The sequence below is a fragment of the Melanaphis sacchari genome, unplaced genomic scaffold, assembly GCF_002803265.2.
Source record: "Melanaphis sacchari strain LSU unplaced genomic scaffold, SCAv2.0 Contig45_pilon_pilon, whole genome shotgun sequence".
Taxonomy (NCBI): domain Eukaryota; kingdom Metazoa; phylum Arthropoda; class Insecta; order Hemiptera; family Aphididae; genus Melanaphis; species Melanaphis sacchari.
In genome coordinates, this window is record NW_020271303.1 from 1,297,099 (window position 1) to 1,316,919 (window position 19,821).

Consider the following 19,821-nt stretch of genomic DNA (forward strand, 5'->3'; position numbering starts at 1 on the left):
AACAAAAATATAGAAATTAAACTCGTTAAAAAGATAAAAAAAAAAACAAAAACAAAAACAAAATGCTAAGATTGCCAATTTTAAAATACCTTTTATCCGACATACTAATATACCTATATTATTTTATCTTAAACAATGCGCCATACAACACTCGCTTTCAAAAACGATTAACATAAACTATTATAATATTTTATTACTTATTAAACAACACGATAATATTTATTAATTCTTTAAAAAAAAAAATCAACAACTCAACGCTTCCTACGAAGAATAACGTAATTCGATTTTTATCATTTTTCAGAAGAGAGGTTGAAAGTTTTAACGTAATTCGAGTTACGTCTTTTTTCTTCGGAAAAATAATATAATAAACTATACCGTAAAATAATTTTGCTGTGAATTTCCAATTAACAATTGACGTAATTCTAGATACGCTCTTGTTCGCTGGTAAACACAATACAATAATGACTTAATAATTGATTTTATTTACCACCAGTTAGGCAGAGTAAATTAAATGCCATCTCTGTTAGAAAATAATGAAAAAAAAAAAAACTAACAGATAACCAAATAAACTGAAAAATGAAAAAAATTGATTATTGAATTACGTATAAGAGCTGTTGATATAGCTGGTTACATATCGAATAATCGGTTAAGATTTTGTTTAGAATCGTTATTTTTTAAATACCACACAAAACAATAACCAATATCTAACCAAAATAGGCAATAATAAGTGTCGTAATGCTTACCACGAAAAACAAAAACATCGCCTAAACAGGTGATCCCAAAACGACGTGTCGGTATAAAAGGGTCTAATTAAGGTCTCTGATAACGAATAAAAAAAAAAAAAATATGAAACGAAACACGCACCCATTTTACGTCGGGCGAACAACAGTACGCCGCCTAAACGGCTAAATCTGTATAAATAATATTAAATTATAATCCAACCGTGACTGAATCGATGTTTCGTCTGTTTGCCACCAACAGGTACAGTGTCGATGCCGTTTTACTGCGTGTACATACTGCAGGGCTACTGGGACCTGGGACCGTTGCTGTGCGATCTGTGGCTGTCCGTCGACTACACCGTGTGCTTGGTGTCGCAGTACACGGTGCTGCTGATCACGGTCGACCGGTTCTGTTCCGTGAAGATCGCCGCCCGGTACCGGGGCTGGCGGACCAAGGACAAGGTCATGTGGATGGTGGTGCTCACGTGGATCATCCCGGCGCTGTTGTTCTTCACCAGCATATTCGGCTGGGAACACTTTGTCGGCTACCGGGACCTGTTGCCGGGCCAGTGCGCCGTACAGTTCCTCAAGGATCCCGTGTTCAACACGGCGCTGATCATAGGCTACTTCTGGACCACGCTCATCGTGCTGTTCGTACTGTACGGCGGGATCTACAAGGTGGCGTACGAGATGCAAAAGAAGAGCGAAGCGAAACAGCGCAAGATGCAGTCGATGGTGGCACTGAGCGCGGGCACCGTGTCCGGCATGGCCGGTCACGCGGCCGGCATAGGAATGTCCAAGACTCAAAGCACTCTGCTCGTGCAAGACAAACCGCAGCAGCAGCAGCAGCAGCAGCAACTGCAGCAACAGCAACAACTGCAGCAACACCAACAACTGCAGCAACAACAGCAACACCATCAAAACCAACAGCAGCAGCAGCAGCAGCAGCAACAGCAACGACAGCGGGCGGCCGGGGGCAGTAACAGATCGGCGACCGGTGATGGTTTCGACGAGAACGCGGCGGCGGCTTGCAGGAACTCGGGCCCGGACGACCACAACTCCGCGGCCGTGGTGGTGGTGGACAAGGAGCGGTCGAGCAGCCCAGCGTTCGAGTCGGACGAGGAGAGCACGACGGGCGAGAAACAGCAGCAGCAGATCAACTGGCCGCGCAAGAAATCGGTGGCCGAGCTGATCGTCCAGTCGGCACTCGTCCAGCGGTCCAACAGCGGCATACACCTATCGCCGTCAGATAATCTCATACCGTACTCCGGTACGTCCGGTACGTCCGGTAACAACAACAACAACAACCACGGTAGTCCGATCGTCCGGTCGTTTTCCAACACGGCCGTCTTCAACTACGGGGCGCCGACAGGGGCGGCGGCGCAACCCTCCCGAACGACGCCGCCCGACACGCCCTCGCCGCCCGACAGCCGGGTGGACGCGCTCGTCGGCATGGACACGAGTGAGCTGCACTTCATGGACGACAGTTCGATCGTCATCGGGTCGCCGACGTTCGAGAGTCCCACGAACAGCACTAGTTCGATGAACGAAACCATGTCTTCGGCCCAATGTTCTCCGGCGCACGGCGCCGCGGCCTCGTCGTCGCTGCTGCAGGCCGCGCTCATCCGGGCGGCCGCGGCCCAGCAGATGAGCCAGTCGTGCGGCACCACCGCCGCCGCCGTCCCCAAGGTCAACACGGCCGTCGTCGTGGACGGCTGCCATCGCGGTTCCACGTGTACCACGACCGTGGTGGTGGCCGGGCGCGACGGCCGCGGTGCAGCGGGTAACGACGACGACGACGACTACGGCGACGATTACGGTGACGACGGCGACGCAGCCGCCACCGGTACCGGCGAAAAGTCCTCGTCCGAGACGACCAAGAGCGGCGGCGGCGGCGGAGGTAGCGGCAACGGGGGCGGCGGTGGAGGGAGTAGCGGCGGCGACAAGCGCGAGGGCAGTTCCCGCGGCGACTTCGTCCGGACCATCGGCAAGCGTCTGAAGGTGAAACGGCCCAAGGTGGCCGGCCGCCAAAAGTCCAAGTCCGAGAACAGGGCCCGAAAGGCGTTCCGCACCATATCGTTCATACTGGGCGCGTTCGTGGCCTGCTGGACACCGTACCACATACTGGCGCTCATCGAGGGCTTCTGCTCCAACCCGCCGTGCACCAACGAGCGGCTGTTCCTGTTCTCGTACTTCCTGTGCTACGCCAACAGCCCGATAAACCCGTTCTGTTACGCGCTGGCCAACCACCAGTTCAAGAAGACACTCACCAGGCTGATGAAGGGCGACTTCCATATATCATAGGCCGCGACTTCCATATATCATTGGCCGCGACGTCCGCCAAGCACGCAGCACCCGTGCGCGCGTGTTCCTGAAAACGATCGTTTCCGGACCGGCGTAAACGCCGTTCGGTTTTCCGTTTCGCGCGGCTCCGTCACTGTCGTCGCACCCCTCCACGCCGATATTACCCACGTGTAACGTTGTTCCTATACGTATGTGCGCGAGATCGCCAGAACGACGTCATTGCAAAGCGGCGATCGAAACGTTCTAAACTTTAACCGCTTTGGCCTGAACACTTTTTGTGCACAATAATAATTATTATGATTTTATTTCGGGTACTTTCGTCAGTCAATAGACGTATCCTCAAAATTCGGGAACCCCTATAAACCTCGTGGGAGCATTTAGGTACGGCATATATTCTTACAATAATCATAACTTTATTTATTAATTCTGTAATATATATATATATATGTGTGTGTGTGTGTATGTATATACATATTATATACATGATTATAGAAATGTTGTAAATATACTCGTAATAATCTATCTTAATAAAAAACAAAAAAAATTAAATTAAAAAAAAAACCACCACAATTGGCTTACTATACGTTAATCGATAAATAACTAAAAATATGTGTAGTACACATTCAGTTTAGTTTAGATTTTTATAGACCTTTTTATTAACGACTTGAAGATTTATCCGTGTAAATAAATATTATTAATTACAATATTATGTATTTTTGAACAGGGTAACATCAAAACTGTACTTTAAAATGTTTAATTATTCTTAAATCTATTGTTTTGTATATATTTTAAGTTATGACATACGCATAAGACATATAAGGTATAATAAAACAATGTGATATTTATAATTATTAGAATCATTGCGACAATATTTACCAATTTAGATTAATGTTTCGTTTAATTATTGTAAAGCTTATAAAAAAAAACGAATCCGGTTCACGGATTAAATGAGCCCTAATCTGTAAATGGAATTCGTTTTCACTAGATTTTAGAAACAAATCAGCTGTATTTTACATATAATTATAGTGTAATTAGTTTATTTTAGCCATTGTTTAGATAATAATATATTTATAAATTATATTAATATTTATTTATATAGTTGTGTGTAACGTCAAATAAATTAGTTATTCATATTTATTACAATAAACAATAGGGATTTTTAATTTATAACGATTGTTGTCTTTCATTGACCTATACTAATATTCAGATAATCTTTTACACGGGAACAAGTTACCTACATTGCGGTTTTATTACTTGAAACCAATTGAAAAATTAAAAATTGCGAAATTCGATCGCATGCAATTTATATAATACATATTTAACCCACTAAGAATTTAGTTTAGTCTTGTTCCCATATGAATCGCGTTCAGTCTTCAATCACTATTGATGAACACTGAAATAGTGAATCTACATTATTATTTAAATAGAAGATAATATTATGTAGGTACAATTACTTTAATGCAGTAAGATAGTTCGATTTCATATAATGAGGATGAAATTTCCACATCAATGCCAAATAAGTTAGGACTGAAATTTGATGTTTAAGATTTATACATAAATTTATTAGAATCTCAAAGGCAACATTATGCAACATGAAATTTATCGGTAAAAGTCGTTAGCACTTTTTAACCCATTTGAAACATATAATTTATATAAGTAACAATGATTTTTTTTATTATAAGTAGATATTACCTATAACTTATATCACCATAATATTAAGTATTATGCAAATATTGCGAATATAAAATATTCGGATGTCGGCCATCGGGCAATGTATCGACTGGTACTATAGATACACAGTGAATATTTACAAAAGATTAAAATAAAAGGTAGAGTTATATAAACATAAGACTTTATAAATAAATGTACATCTACTGTTTCTAATTTAAAACTTTACGCAAAAACTAGCGTGTAAATTAACAACTTTATAAATGGAATTTTAAAATTATTTCTTTAATTACCTATTTGTTTTTTAATATAACTTTCATTGTTCACGACAGTGTAAAATTTATGAAATTCATACTTAATTACCCGCATACCTACTTATTTGAAATCAGCGTAGAATTTTCAACAAAGTTACATCATTTTTGAATTCTTGAATATCTTGAAAATATACATAAAAAATAAAAATTTTAATTGCTTCTGTTTAAAAATTATTTTTCTTGTGAAACATATTTATATACCACAACAAATAAAAAACATACAAAAATAAAAATAAGAAATGACTTACATTGTAGTAATAAAAACAAACATATTACTACGTAATACGTATAACAAGTATACCTGTAGTAAAAAATATTTTTAAAAAAACACATATTTTAAAGTTATATTGTATTTATATTGTAAATACTCGTATATTGTAATTTTTTTTACCGCAAAAATTTCGTGCATGTATTTAAGTTACTTCTTATGGTTGTTATTTAATACAATTACCGTTAATAAGGCTGTTTTTGAAGTCTGTGCCTCAACTAAAATCAGTGGATAGGTCCAGGGCGGTCGGATGCGTAGAATTTATACTACTTAACTAATGTAGTATCTAGATAAGAGCGATTGAGTTCAACGATGATTTAAAAAAAGTAATGAAAATAATATTATTGTATTATAATTATTTATTTGTAAGTAATCTACCAGCAACAATGAAATGGACCTATCCAATCAATCCAAAAATATTCAGTTACCTACCTATAAGGAAATAGTCGTAATCAATTTTACATTATTAATTACTATTTATAGTCCGCAGATCTACACTATTAATTGTGACTATACATTCAAATGTCCAGTACATTTCACCTTCTTAAATCTCTGTGTACCTACAATAACGGAAGTGAATGCGGAACTGCAAGTCTACATGCTATGTATAATTTATTTACAGATGCCTTTGCTTAAAATATTATTAATAAATTCGTGCTGTTTAGTACGAATTATTAACGTACTATAATTATACCGTACTCCGGAACTCGCAATTCAACAATAAATCATTACCTATTAGGTAAAAAATAACAGTATAAAAATTATGAATTATGATTATAAAATGTATAAAAGAATACACTTTTTTTTAATCAACACAAATTATAAATGTTTATAGAATTTTATTTTATGTACCCATCATTTTATTATCATTAATTTTTCATTTAAAATATTTACTCAAAGAATCATAATAATTCTTATAGGATCACTACCTATTATTATCATAGATATCTTATTGCATATGAATAAAATTATGAAATAGTAGTTAAGAGACAAGAAGATGTCAATATCGTGTACCTATGTCACATGCCATTTTTCAATTTTCGTAATCATTAGTCATTACACAAAAAGGGATTATAATATAAAATAATGTAATGAATAACGTAGGTATATCTTATAAAAGGAGGTACTTTTTTATCTTAATAGTAGGTACTACCGGGCACCGACAACCTCTATATCTACTGTAAAATATCTCCAATACATATTACAAAGATATATTATATTATTTATACCACATACACAAAGATATGATATCAAATATTTTTACACACATCGCAATCGCACACCCACTTAAATAACACGCCACTGGATACTGACCCACAAAATATCTAGAATTTCCGAACAGAAAAATATAAGTTTATATGTAATAAAAAATAGGTACATAATTCCAAACCGTTAATAAGCAAATAAATTCGTGATCCACTAAATTAAGTAAATTTTTCGCAATAGGTTTTGAATCAAGATTTCCATTTTCAATAATATTAATCAAAGCACATTTCACTTCAGATAATTGTTTGTAAAGGACTTTTACTGCAGCAGCTTTAGAGGACCATCTAGTATCGGAAAATGGTTTAAGAGTTACTTTCAATGATTTCATCAATATTTCCCAACGTAAAGTAGAACCAGAAAAAAAATTAAATAGTTGTTGAATTTTACCGAACAATAGTTGCATTTGTTTATTTGATCCTACAGCATTTACACCTGCTAAATTTAAACAATGTGCTGTACAAGGTATAAATGTTGCTAAGTTATTTTTTTCTAAAATTTTTGCTTGAACCCCATTATACTTCCCTGCCATATTTGATCCGTTGTCATATGCTTGGCCCCTACAATTATTAATATCCAAACCATCTTGAGATATCTGATGTAATATTTCAGTAGTCAAACCACTACCAGTTTTTTCATGAGATTCTATAAAGCCTAAGAAACTTTCTTCTACAATTACTTTACTACCAGTGACACGAACGTATCTAATAACTTGACTCATTTGCTCTGTTCTTGACACATCTGGCGTGTAATCAAACATTATTGTATAATATTTAGCAGATTTAATTTGATGTATGATTTCATTTCGAACTCTTTTAGACAACAAAGCTATAAACTCATCTTGAATTTGATGAGAAAAGTAATTTATAGAACTTTTTTTATGTGATTCAATGTGTTCTTTTAATATAAGATCATATTTACTTATTAAACTTAACAAATTAAGAAAATGACCTGCGGATGGACTCCCAGGTATGTCTGAATGTCCCCTCAATCCTAAATTGTTGTTGGCACAGTACAATATTGCATTCAAAATTGCTTTTAAAATGTGTCTCCATTTTGCTTCTTGTGATCTTATTTCATTTTGTAAACAGTCATCAATAGCTCCACCATTTTTTAATTTTTTTTCAAAAATTTTGTTTGTTGTTTGAACAACAACGACAACACAGTAAAATTACATACAAAATATAAATGAAAAATGACAGAATAATGCATTTATCACTGGAAATTAATTTTGTGCTATTTTTGTCAGTATCGTCGTTGTTCATCGACGATAGTCGATAACGTTCATACTTATTATTTAAAATATATGTTTATATTTAATTTTTATTATTTGTCTGTCTTTATATGTAATATGTGCCGTCGACGTACGCCGATTGCGCAGCTATACGTGCTTTAATAAATAATAATTAATAATAGAATGATGATTATTTTACGCTGTGTATGATTTTATTTAATGTTTTTCATTCTTTTAAATGTAGCTATTATTATATAATAAACAAATTATGAGAAATAAAAATAGTTTTATAACTTCTAACAATAAACATTAAATAAAGGCCCACAAAAAATTACGCCCACCAAAATTTTACGCCCGGGGATCAATCCCCGGATCCCCCCCCTTAGTTCCGCCACTGAATACAAGCTGCAAAGCATTGTACATGAGTACATGACTAACTAAACTAATTTTAAGAGTGAAGACATAATATACATCACATTTTTTGAGTTTTCTTAAAGTCTTCATATTGCTCTGCTTATATAACCTTAATCTTAAATTTTTATAAATTAATGACAATCGACATCAATTTTTAAACTAAAATTTTTATAAAATATTCTGATAAATTAAATTTAAAAAATTAGAAATCTTTAAAATGTCAACATAAAAAATACTATAAAATTAAACATTTTTAAATATTTATATTATACTACAATTAATAATATAAAAATAAATTTTTATAATATTGCAGTGCTAACCATATTCAAAACAACATAGTATTTTTAATTTAATCACAGAAAAGAATTGAAAGTGAAAAATTATACTGAATGTAACTAGTTAAATGAATTGAATAAATTAAAACTTAAAAAAATTGTCAATACTTTGAATAACAAAAAATATAGTTATTTATTTTTGGAAAAATATAAATACACAACATAATCAATTTTCATTTATTGATTCATGATTGTATTATTTTTTACAATTATGATAAAAATGCTTACATATTATTATGTAAGTAATGCATTACCATTATCATAATTTAATTGTTCATTAGATCGTGAAATTTCAGGGTCTTGTTTAGCAGGTGATTGTTCTTCTATTATTTTAGTTTTTGTACCTAAACAAATTGATAAAATATCAAGCATATTGTATAATACATGTTTACATTAAACTATTACACAAATTTATTTACAGAAACAGTAAATGTAAATACATTACTTGGAGAAAATATATTGCTTAGGCGCAATGCTTTCTTTTTTAACTTTGACATAACTGTTTTATTTTTTTTAACTGAAGTCTTATTATAATCAACTTCAAGAGAACTATCATGTTCTTTTTTATTATCTTCACGAATAGAAATTTCAGAAGACTTTTGATTATCAAACTTCAAATAAAAACAAAAATTATTAATTACATAAACATTTTATTATGTAATAATAGTAATCAATACCATTTCATGTGAACAATTATTCTGTTCTACACTCTCGTCCATCCCATCCGTAAACCTATAATAATCTTCCAATCTTCTGTTAACTAAATCTTTGATTTCAAATTTTATTAAATCCATTAAAGAGGTATTTTTAAATAATTCATTTACTCGTGTCTGACCAAGTATCAATACAATTTTTATACTGTCTGCAAAGTCAGGAGACAATAAAGGTTCTGACAAATTTTCACAAACATTGTTATCATCAATATTTAAACGCGCTTCCAGTCTTAGTTTCTTTAGTTCATAAAAGTCTTTATCCGAACTTAAATCACCATTACATTGATAACAATCTGAATTTGTTTGATCTATATCTGAAATATCAATACTACAGATTCCTTTATATTTATTCATAGATATTGCATCAACTTTCCGTGGTGGTCGTTTTGGAGAACACACAGGTGTTGAATTTTCAATTAAAATATTTGTTTGTATACATTTTGAGGATTTTTCAGATTTATAAGAATCACACTGTTGATATTTATGATTTAAAACTGAAACATAATTTTAGATATTGGTTGTAATAATTAGATAATATCATACATATTAATATCATTATAATTCATAAGCGCGTCAGGTCTTCTTGACAACAGTAGTAAGGCCATTGTGAAGAGAATCCAAAAATCCAAACTCTCCCCCCACTATCACCAAAATATTTAAAATTGATTAGTATTAAATTAATTATGCTTAAAATAATAAAATACATTAAAATTATAAAATTAATATATACATACTAAAAAATTAAAATATGAATTATTTGAAATTTAGACTTAATTGTTACTAGTTAGTTTAACTTTTTGAAATACAATTCATGTATAAAACGATCAGTTTTATGAAATAAATAATAGTTATATTTTTTTTTTTAATTACAATCAATACCATATATAACGACAGCTAAAATACTGTTAAAAATATTCTATTATAACCAGCATTAATTAAACCATTTTTTTTTTTTTATGTATTATTGATTAATTAATTTAAAAATAAATATTATGTTTATAATTAAAATTATTAATAACTAAGCATTAACCAAAACTACTTATTATTTTAATTAAAATTTGTTAACAATTTATATACATTTGCAATTTACAAAAAGTGAAAAAAATTAGAAATGAATAAATTAAAAAATCAGAGATTTTTAACTGTTTGAAGTTATAATTTAATGACATATTTTATATGGTTAATTTAAGCATGCAAGTAGGTATGTAAATTTGCCAATAAGAGATTTGATGAAAATATGTAATCACCAATTATACGGTCATTATACACAGTTCTTATACAAAATATAAGGTACTGATTTTTAAGTTAAAATTACTATTATTGTCATTATGTCTGATGCCATTATACTCATTATAGATATTACAAACTAGTAGTTAACTGTTTTTTAATATTATTTGTTCTAATAACACACAAATAATATTTTAAATAAAATCTATCATAACACATAATCTATCATTTTTTAAGCAATTCCAGCAACACTATTTATAGAATACAAGGATCACTTATAAAGTTATAACCCTATGGTTGAATTTTACACTCATTATCTATATACAAAAATATGTATCAATATATACAAGTAAAACAATTAACCTGTTTAGGTTAATTTTCATACAACAGAATAATGTAAAATTATGCTACAGTATCTCAATGTATCCTATACTAAGATAAAGTTTTAATTGAAAAAAACAAAACCTTAATGACAAACCTGATTTAATAAGTATTCATAAGCCTTAATGAAATCAAATAAGATTTAAAAAAATTTTATAATTACTAGTTTTAGATTTAATACAATTTTGACTTTTTTCATATTCATTTTTAAGAGTGTTATAATTTTTCTCCAAGCTTTCATATTTTTGTTTCCAATACATTTCTTGTATCTGCATAGGGTTATCGCCTGGTTGAGGTATTAACTAAAAATTAAATTCAAATTTTTTTATTTTGACTCAAATACTCTATTTTATAAATATTATAATTAACTTACATGGTATAATAATTTATTTTTATGAACAGAATTACAGTTATTGAGGTCACGTTCATCAATGTGTATTTTAGAATTCTAAATTCATAAAACGTATTACTTTAATTTTAAATAAACATTTAAAATGAATAGGTATAATTTTAAAATATATTTTACTTTAAATTTATTCTCAAAAGTTGAAGTAATTTCATTCAATTGAGTTTGAAGTTGAAGAATTTCCGATTTTAAGCTATCAACACACTCATTTTCAGGTGAATTTGTAAAAGTGCATGAGTCAAGTTTATGTCGTCGGAAACAATGATATTTCAAATAAGAAACATCCATGAACATCTTTCCACACAATTCACAAAGTGCCATCGAATCTACCTAAATTTATAATGTTTATTTAGTATTTAATAGTATTAAGAGTTATTATTTAATAATTGGATTAATAGTTATTAATACGCATCTTCTGAAAACTAAGAATGTATTATACATACTTTGTCATTGAACTTAAAAGTTGAATGTTTTTTGTAATGTAACAAAAAGTCTATTATCAATTGTGAAAGACGAAATATTTTTTTAGACACACTCATTTTCTCAATATTGTAACTAAGAACACTGGCTACAAGCATTGACAGACTTTTTACATCAGCTTTATCAATTATATCATTAATGACAAATCCTTCTATGCGGGGTCAATTCACAAAAAAACAATTTAAAACAATGTTATGATATTATATATACCATATGAAAATTACCCAAATATTCCCAATCCACCAATCCACTATATTGATTGAATCGAAACCCAGTGGAAGACGCTATACATTCAAAGTCTGAAGTCACCAGTTGCAAGAAATCATCCATAGTTAAGTTATTGAAATAACGTTGTACCCAGTAACTTATTAAGTGAAATCTTTTACCTATTAAAAAAAAATAAAGATATTATGATTGGTTTGATGGATATGATAACACATAAAACAAACAATCGTAAAATGTAAATACACCATTGCAGATTTAAACTAACGACGGTCCATATAGCTGTGTAATTAAATGATTAACTGACAAATTGAAATCTGTAAAATAATCCTACAATTCGGATTTGTGATCTCAGCTAGCAGCTTATAAAAAAAACCATTTATAAAAAGTAATATTGTGAGTTCTTCAGTACAATGAATCAATAATTATGAAATATACAATAAATTTTAAATATTATACAACAAATAAAATTAATAACGACATTGTACAATGCACAGATTATACAGTAAATAGTAATACACTAATACAGTATAAAAATTTTAAATCATCGTTATCATTTAATCATTTTCATTAACGAGTTAAGTATTAACCACAGAACAGAAATTTCTCTTTTTCTAAGTTTTCAGTAGTTTGTGGGTACACTGTTAATCTGTAAGTTATGAGTTATGACCCTTCGACCATATAAGCTAATAGACGCGCCTTATTATATGCTTGTATAGGCACAATTATGTAGCCATCATATTTAATGATATGACGTCACGTTTGGGCAAAACAATTTCGTGTTATTATTAGTTCGTTTATTTGGCGTTCACTCGTTCACAGCGTTTGCCCTTTGCCATTTGGAAGTTTGGAACACATTTTTATTATCTTATTGGCTAATTAATTATTAATATAATTATTATAATTAAGCATATTATTATTTAATATTTATTATTCATATTTTCTATATAATATTATATTATATAAAAAAAATGGTAATTTCATGTTCAGCATATAATTGTACTTAAAGATATACTAAAGGAATTTCATTTCATGGGTAAGCATATTTAAAAAATATATTTATTTATAATAACATTTTTTATAATTTAAATAATACCATCAGGTATTCAATCTTTAGATGTCAATTTCAATGACGAAAACGATATTTTTGAAAATCAGATTTACTTAAACGAACATGATTATTATAAGCTTCCAGAATTTGAAACACTTTCACATTACGTTGTAGATGTTGTAAGCTATAAATCTGGATTTGTAGTAAAGAAAGTTAAAAAAATTGTTAAATGTAATGTTTGTATTAGCGCTTTAACTTCAACTGAACATACATCTCGACTTGTAAATCTAAAACAATATTCTTCAAACACAAAGGGTGGACTCATAAATGCATCACCTGATGTTATTTATTTGTGTAAACTAGCTGAATCAGAATTTAGAATAATTGAACAAACTAACAATTTGAATAAAAAAAACATTATGGAGGTATTAGTCATTAAATGTTTACGAAATATGAACAAATCAGTTTTTAAAAGTTTACATGATCATATGTTTGATGAAGATGCTCAAGGAAATCATATAATATCATTAGTCAAAATTATTATTGCCAATTATTTAAAATTAAGACTTCATCATAAAGCAGATTCGATTAATGACGTACGAAATAATAAACGTGTTCGTAGTGTATTAACTAAACAGATTTTATTTTCAAATCAATAAGATTCAAAATCACAGAATAATAAAATTGTACTATTTTATGATTTTAAGCGTATATAAATCTGAGAGTCTACAATGAGGTAACAATATACTAGTTCTAAATATATCATTTTGGTAAATTAAATTTAATAATAATTATGTTTTAATTAATAAATAACTCGTTAACTAGGAGAAAAACCGAGATAGACAAATAGATAGATAAATGATAGTATAATACTAAGGAAATAAGAAATTAAGAATTAAAAATTTGTAAGTAAGCTATTAATCAAAAATATTCTATTGGGATAGCTGGAATACTATCTATAGTCCGGCCGCCGGCCGGCGTTATTGCCCAAACGTGACGTCACACGCTACATGATGTTGGCGTCAAGATATTTACCGTATGCCGCGTCTATTAGCTTATATGGTCGAAGTTATGACCGATAATCAAGACGCATGATTTCTAAACTTATAATAGAGTTTTGAGTAGAGTGGTTCTAATTGGCCCCATATTTTTATGGCGGTAAATTCAAAACTATAAAATCAAATAAAGGTAGGTAATTTAAATTAATTTATTATTATTATACAAAGATTATATTCTGATAAAACAAATTGATTATTATTTTAAATTTATTTATAAAATTGTTTTTTTATGAAACTTATACCAAAAACCAATTGCTAAAGAGGTGTTCATTATAAAAATAATGTAGTACTCATTTTTCCCTAGTACTCTTCTATTCACCTAATTAAATCCCTTTGACTAATTGTGAATGTTTAGTTTTATAACACATTATTCACTATTCAGTAATCTTGTATCTTAAAATTTAAGCATTTAATTTTTTTTTTTTTTATATATTGGTAGACAAGTGTATTTATTGCAAGTTTTTACCATGTTTAATTGTATATTATATTATTAAGAAGAAAAATGTTAACACATAATATTTATTGTATAATATATGATAATATATATAATATTACTTAGTAGTAATTTTAATTATTAAAAATATATCAAATAATAATTGTGTGTATTATTGTGTTATATGTGCAGTGTGCACAGTTAATTGTATTTTGTGATAGGTAGTATTTATGTACCTAGTTTAAAAAATCGAAAAATAATAAATAAATTAAAATGATAAACTAGTTTGTATATGTTAAATAATATTATATTTTAAAAATTGCTAATTTACACAAAAAAGTTCCTTGGGTATATTAAGTAACCTAACCTGTTGTGTACAAAAATATATTAAGAAAAATCAAAAAATCTATTATTAATTAATCAGAATTCAGAACTATGGTTTTAAATATTTTTTGTAATAACATTTAAAACTCTGCAAAGCTTTTATTAACAATCTAAAAATACACATTGTTTGATATTGATGTGAAATTTAGATCTTACGATTGAATTCACTATTATTCCAGATTTCTATATTATGTTTGCTTAAGATTTCTTTATTATATATCTGTTCTTATTTTATAAATAAATTATGCATACATTTCGTGAAAACTGTTCTTTGGTGTCAAGAGGGCTGAAATGTAAAGTGCACACATTTACTGACTTTGAGATATATTTATATTCGTTTTATGGAGATAATTAAAATAATTGTATACCTAGATATTACAGATACTATCACCACAATATCCCTCGTTAATATTACAAATAGTGTGGATAAAGGTTTTAATTGTTTATTAAGTACATCAATAAACCATAAAAATAATGCTATGGAATGGAAAAAAGAGTTTGAACTACTAAGTACAACAAATTATAATGTGAGTGGGTCTTTTCCTGAAAATACACAAAAATTAATGTTTAAAGTAAATATTTACAGATGAAATTTGTTTTGATAATTATTCTATATTTACCTACATATTATTATCTACCTATACAAAATATACTATAAATATATAGGTACATTTTGACCAATTTTAGAAGAGATATCATTGCCATCACAACACTCGTCCATGTTCGAAAACAATTAAGCCTCATGCAAATAGCAAAACATACATCAAATACAGCAAGACTCACCATTTCTGTAAAGCAGAAAAACATGAAAAAGCAATATTATATTCACTTATTTGTTGGTATATAAAATGCGCATTTAAATGTTAACCTATTAAACTAGGACTAATATGAAAATATTATTTTACACAATATATGCAAATAGATGAATTGAAATTTTATACTTTATTCCTAATTTAATTGTTTTTAAGTAACAATTAATATGGTTGCTAAAAATGTATTTCGTTAAAAGTTGTTAGTTACTAGTAATTTTTAATTGAATAACTTATCATTAAAATTTAAATGTGTATACAAATGTAATGCTAATGGCTACTAGCCTTAGTTGTCGAAGTAAATATTTTTCATTTCAAGAGTTCAAGACCAATAAAAAAAAAATTAGTTATAACTTATAACTTATAACATTATGTAATATGTATTTAGCATTTTACAGCTGATCATCTTTTTTTTGTCATATAGCTAAATATTACAAATTACAATCCTAGAGCGCGTTAGCTATCTTCTCAGAGGGCATGCAGGAGTTAAGATTTTTGACACTGGTTGTTCCCTATTGTAATTGTTATTCATCATTCATGGTAATGGTATTTGATGATTTGGAATATTTGGATCTCAGTCGATGAATGACTATTGAGGTACTGTACTTCCGTCTATCCTATCGTATACAACGTAGGATTTCTAGTGTGTTCATCATCTGTGAAGAGAATTTCAATTCGATTTCATACCAAACTTATTGGAAAAAGTAAGTGAATTTTATGATGTAATGTTTATATTTACCCAACATGAAATTTTTCGTTTTATTTATATATATTAATGTGGTCCGGTCAACGTTCCGCGATCACTATGGCATGACGCTGTTTTTTTATTAATAACCAAGAACCGGCTTAATATTATATTATTATGTAATACCTATATAGGCAAAATTATTAATACGATGTTCAAACGTTTTTAAATTTCGAATACTCAATTTTACATGGTTTTAAAACACTGCATTTAAATATTTTCTGGAAGCATCTTAAAAAATTTGTGTAACTAAACTAAATTATAATATATCATACTCGCCACGGAATAAGAACGTACCTGGGCGGCGGACCAAAACAGGTCTGCCGTCTGCGCAACGAGGTACGTTCTTATTCCGCGGCGTGTTTAGTGGAAAATCGTGTATATTATTAGTAGTGTTTGACAACGTTATCGATAACATATTTTCTTAATAATTTCGATATCGATATCTAAAAATATCGCACTATTAAAATACGAAAAAGTTGACGAATTTATATTACTTCTACCAAGTAGATAATAAATTACGGACTATAGTGATATATTTCAAACAAACATTGATGGAAAAACTTTTTGAAGAAGAAAATTCGTTAACTGAAAATTACGTATTTCTATTATTTCTAAATCTTATTTTCTACTTTTAGATTTTAATTTTTAATTTTACATACTTATAAATTAATATATTATAATAATTAGTAATTAATATACATACAATTATTAATATATACAAATCGATATCGATAATTTAAACTTTATCGTTGACGAACACTAATTATTAGGGTTAGAAGTGTTGGGAATTTAATATGATTATATCATTTTAATATTATTTGTTTCACCTATACACATTGCAGACCAAATTAAAAATCCCTTTAATAAAACATAATAGTTGAGAAGTTGTTGTTATAACTTACATTATATTTAATTTCGAATTTCTAGCCATAAATATATTTTTCTTTAATACAATATTTTATTGTATATTATTGTTTGTTCATATTGTAACTTCCCAGTTATTTTTCTTAAATTTTAGATTTCTGAGAAAATTTTTAATAATTTTAAATAAAATAAATTATATCAAATTATTGAATATTATTATAATTATGTATGTAATGTATAATAAGCCCTACTAAGCTAGTGCATGAGTTCTGCTTTCTATTTTTCATTAGAATTTAATTTGACAAAATAACTCCCTGTATAAAATTTTACTGTGTCAACAATTTCAATTATGCACCTCAACAAATTTAATTTAAGTACTTCTTAACAATATTTTTTTAAACTTTTTTGGAGAATTTTTGAGAAAAGTAAATGATAAAACATAAAAATTAAGAATATTTTGTATGCTAATCATAGGCCCAAATAGTGTTTGAAGTTTAGGGGGGGCTAAAGTCAAAATCCATCCCAAATTCCCAAACATCTTAAAATATTTTTCCTCACTACGCTCAGTTAACAGAAGAGGCTATACAGAACTTAAGAAGGCTTAGCCCCCCTCGCTATTTGCACCTATGATGCTAATATTAAATAAAAATTAAATTAAGCTTATTTTGAATTACAGGTGAATATTAATTTAAAAGTATGTTCACAACATTTGAAGCAAAACTAGCTTGTAAAGCTGTTTCAAAACATAAAAAGGTATTAAAAACTATGAAGAAAGGTGCAATCGAAGTATTGAAATATTGCAAGTCTTCTGTAGTGAAATATTTTGATGATTTGATGAATCCAAAATATATCATCCTTAAAAACTGTATTGTATACCAAGTGGGTAGTAATCCCAACAATACTAAACTTTTTTATTGAAAATTAATTGTTTATTATTTTTATAAAAAACAACATAGTTCATTAATCCAACTAACATTATTAAAGAAAATGTCTAAATTTAAAGATATTTTTGATTTTTACTCCCAATAATTTTACTACATATATAATATTATATTCTTTAATGTGTAATAGTATAAAATAATAACACTAAATAGATTTTATTTTTATAGAACAAATAGTATCAAAACAAATTATTTTATTTTAGTTTTTTAAATTTTATTTCAAAATATTAATTATGATTTATAAACATAATATTATAATATTAAAAGTTAAAAAAATTTTTTGGAAATGTATAAATAGTATTCTTTTAAAACGTATGTATACATAATATGTTCCTGATAAATAATTGTATGAAGGATAGTTTAACTAAAAGTTGAATGTGTTTTTTTTTATAATGTAATAAAAATTCAATACTAAAAATTTGATATGTATTATTTAATTTTAAATAAATAATTAATAATTACCTACTTGTACTACCTAGATCTTAAGTTATAACTCTGTGCTCTAACCATAAAATTATTTGGACTGTAGCAAATTTTGTACTGCTTGGTCATTTTTTGATGTTTTTAATGCATTTTTTAGCACATTTTTGAACTATTTCTCGTATTGAAAAGTAGTTGAAACTCGTATTGACTTTATTGAAACATAAGTACTTGACATAGTACTATATAATATAAATTATTTTCGTATTGAGCTTAATTTTTTTATATTATACTTTCTTTGTATAGGTAATAATTTGAATTTATGTAATAAATAATGTATTTTTAGAAAATTTAGGTTATAAATGCATTTTTCGGTATTTTTAAGGGCATTTATATCCAAGCCTTAGTAATAACATAAGATTTTCACCTTAAAGAAAATTATGTATACGTATGCCAAATGAGTGATTATTATTGCTTATATATAATTGATATTTTTTAATAATCAGCATAAAAATTTTCAAGATATTTTGTTAATAATATTATGTCAAGCTTAAAGACATATTATCTTTAAATACTAAAAGTATTTAGTTATTAGTTATTAATTTAATTTAAAATTTACTGTTTAATACAATACATTTGGTTGAAATTTTTTGACCGCTTTATTGATGCCATACAATTATTATTTTTTTTTTAATTTAAAGTACATTTATATAATTGTACTTAAGGTAGGTTAGGTAAATAATGTTCCAAGAACATTTTTAAAACAATCTTATAATCTTATTGTGAAATATTTAAAAACTAAAACATTTTCAAAATAATTTTTAATTATAATTTTTTCCCTAAATTCTGTTTGCCGTTTATGATAAATATAGGCATAATTAAGGATAGGTATAACTTACTATACAGGATGGCGTTATTTGAAATTGTTTAGGTCATACATTAATATTATTTTGCAGCACCATCAAGCCCAATATTTTTTTTAATTTGGGTTTTGGACTACATCATATTCAAAAATCTAAACAATCTAAATGTTTAGTGGTATATTTTTCCTGTACATTCCTGATTCTCAACAAATTCCTAAGTGGCAACAATAGAACAAATGGCTCCAAGATTGCATGTTTTAGTTTGTTGAAAATTTGTTTTTTTAAACATTGTTTTTAATACT

The 19,821-nt window shown here is 29.1% G+C and overlaps 4 protein-coding genes across 7 annotated transcripts in view; 2 read left to right on the forward strand and 2 right to left on the reverse strand.

Moving 5' to 3' along the window:
* The window catches only part of LOC112598172 (muscarinic acetylcholine receptor M2), an 81,422-nt gene extending 77,938 nt beyond the window's left edge, over positions 1-3,484 (forward strand). For both annotated transcript variants that reach the window (XM_025344553.1, XM_025344554.1), the window contains one exon: positions 982-3,484. In XM_025344553.1, the coding sequence (XP_025200338.1) occupies positions 982-3,023 (2,042 nt within the window). In that variant the 3' untranslated portion in view covers positions 3,024-3,484. The remainder of the gene's footprint in view (positions 1-981) is intronic.
* A 3,143-nt stretch (positions 3,485-6,627) lies between these two features.
* Positions 6,628-7,296, reverse strand: LOC112598234 (zinc finger MYM-type protein 1-like). Its single transcript, XM_025344636.1, has one exon. It carries the CDS (start codon positions 7,294-7,296, stop codon positions 6,628-6,630), a length of 669 nt encoding a protein of 222 aa, XP_025200421.1.
* Positions 7,297-8,720: 1,424 nt separating this feature from the next.
* On the reverse strand, positions 8,721-12,432 carry LOC112598149. 3 transcript variants are annotated; one of them, XM_025344522.1, is made up of 9 exons: positions 12,195-12,432; positions 11,951-12,112; positions 11,690-11,877; positions 11,367-11,576; positions 11,214-11,288; positions 11,004-11,142; positions 9,197-9,726; positions 8,965-9,130; positions 8,721-8,863 (listed from the first exon to the last, which is right to left on the reverse strand). In XM_025344522.1, the coding sequence occupies exons 2-9, from the start codon at positions 12,054-12,056 to the stop codon at positions 8,754-8,756; spliced, it is 1,524 nt and encodes a 507-aa protein (XP_025200307.1). In that variant the 5' UTR covers positions 12,057-12,112; positions 12,195-12,432; the 3' UTR covers positions 8,721-8,753. The 3 variants fall into 3 exon arrangements, with proteins under 3 accessions (XP_025200307.1, XP_025200305.1, XP_025200308.1); XM_025344520.1 differs by having other exon boundaries at positions 12,176-12,432; XM_025344523.1 differs by lacking the exons at positions 11,690-11,877; positions 12,195-12,432 and having other exon boundaries at positions 11,951-12,035.
* Positions 12,433-12,932: 500 nt separating this feature from the next.
* LOC112598200 lies at positions 12,933-14,186 on the forward strand. Its single transcript, XM_025344595.1, has 2 exons — positions 12,933-12,984; positions 13,066-14,186. Exons 1-2 carry the CDS (start codon positions 12,981-12,983, stop codon positions 13,656-13,658), a joined length of 597 nt encoding a protein of 198 aa, XP_025200380.1. The 5' UTR covers positions 12,933-12,980; the 3' UTR covers positions 13,659-14,186.
* Positions 14,187-19,821: the final 5,635 nt, after the last annotated feature.

Excerpts from the sequence above, each read along its gene's own strand:
- LOC112598234 (XM_025344636.1), bottom strand. The coding sequence starts at position 7,296 with ATGTTTGATTACACGCCAGATGTGTCAAGAACAGAGCAAATGAGTCAA.
- LOC112598149 (XM_025344522.1), bottom strand. The coding sequence starts at position 12,056 with ATGGATGATTTCTTGCAACTGGTGACTTCAGACTTTGAATGTATAGCG. Across the intron at positions 11,143-11,213 it reads AAAATAAATTATTATACCAT|TTAATACCTCAACCAGGCGA; the intron begins GTAAGTTAATTA and ends TTTAATTTTTAG. Across the intron at positions 9,131-9,196 it reads ATAATTGTTCACATGAAATG|TTTGATAATCAAAAGTCTTC; the intron begins GTATTGATTACT and ends TTTTATTTGAAG.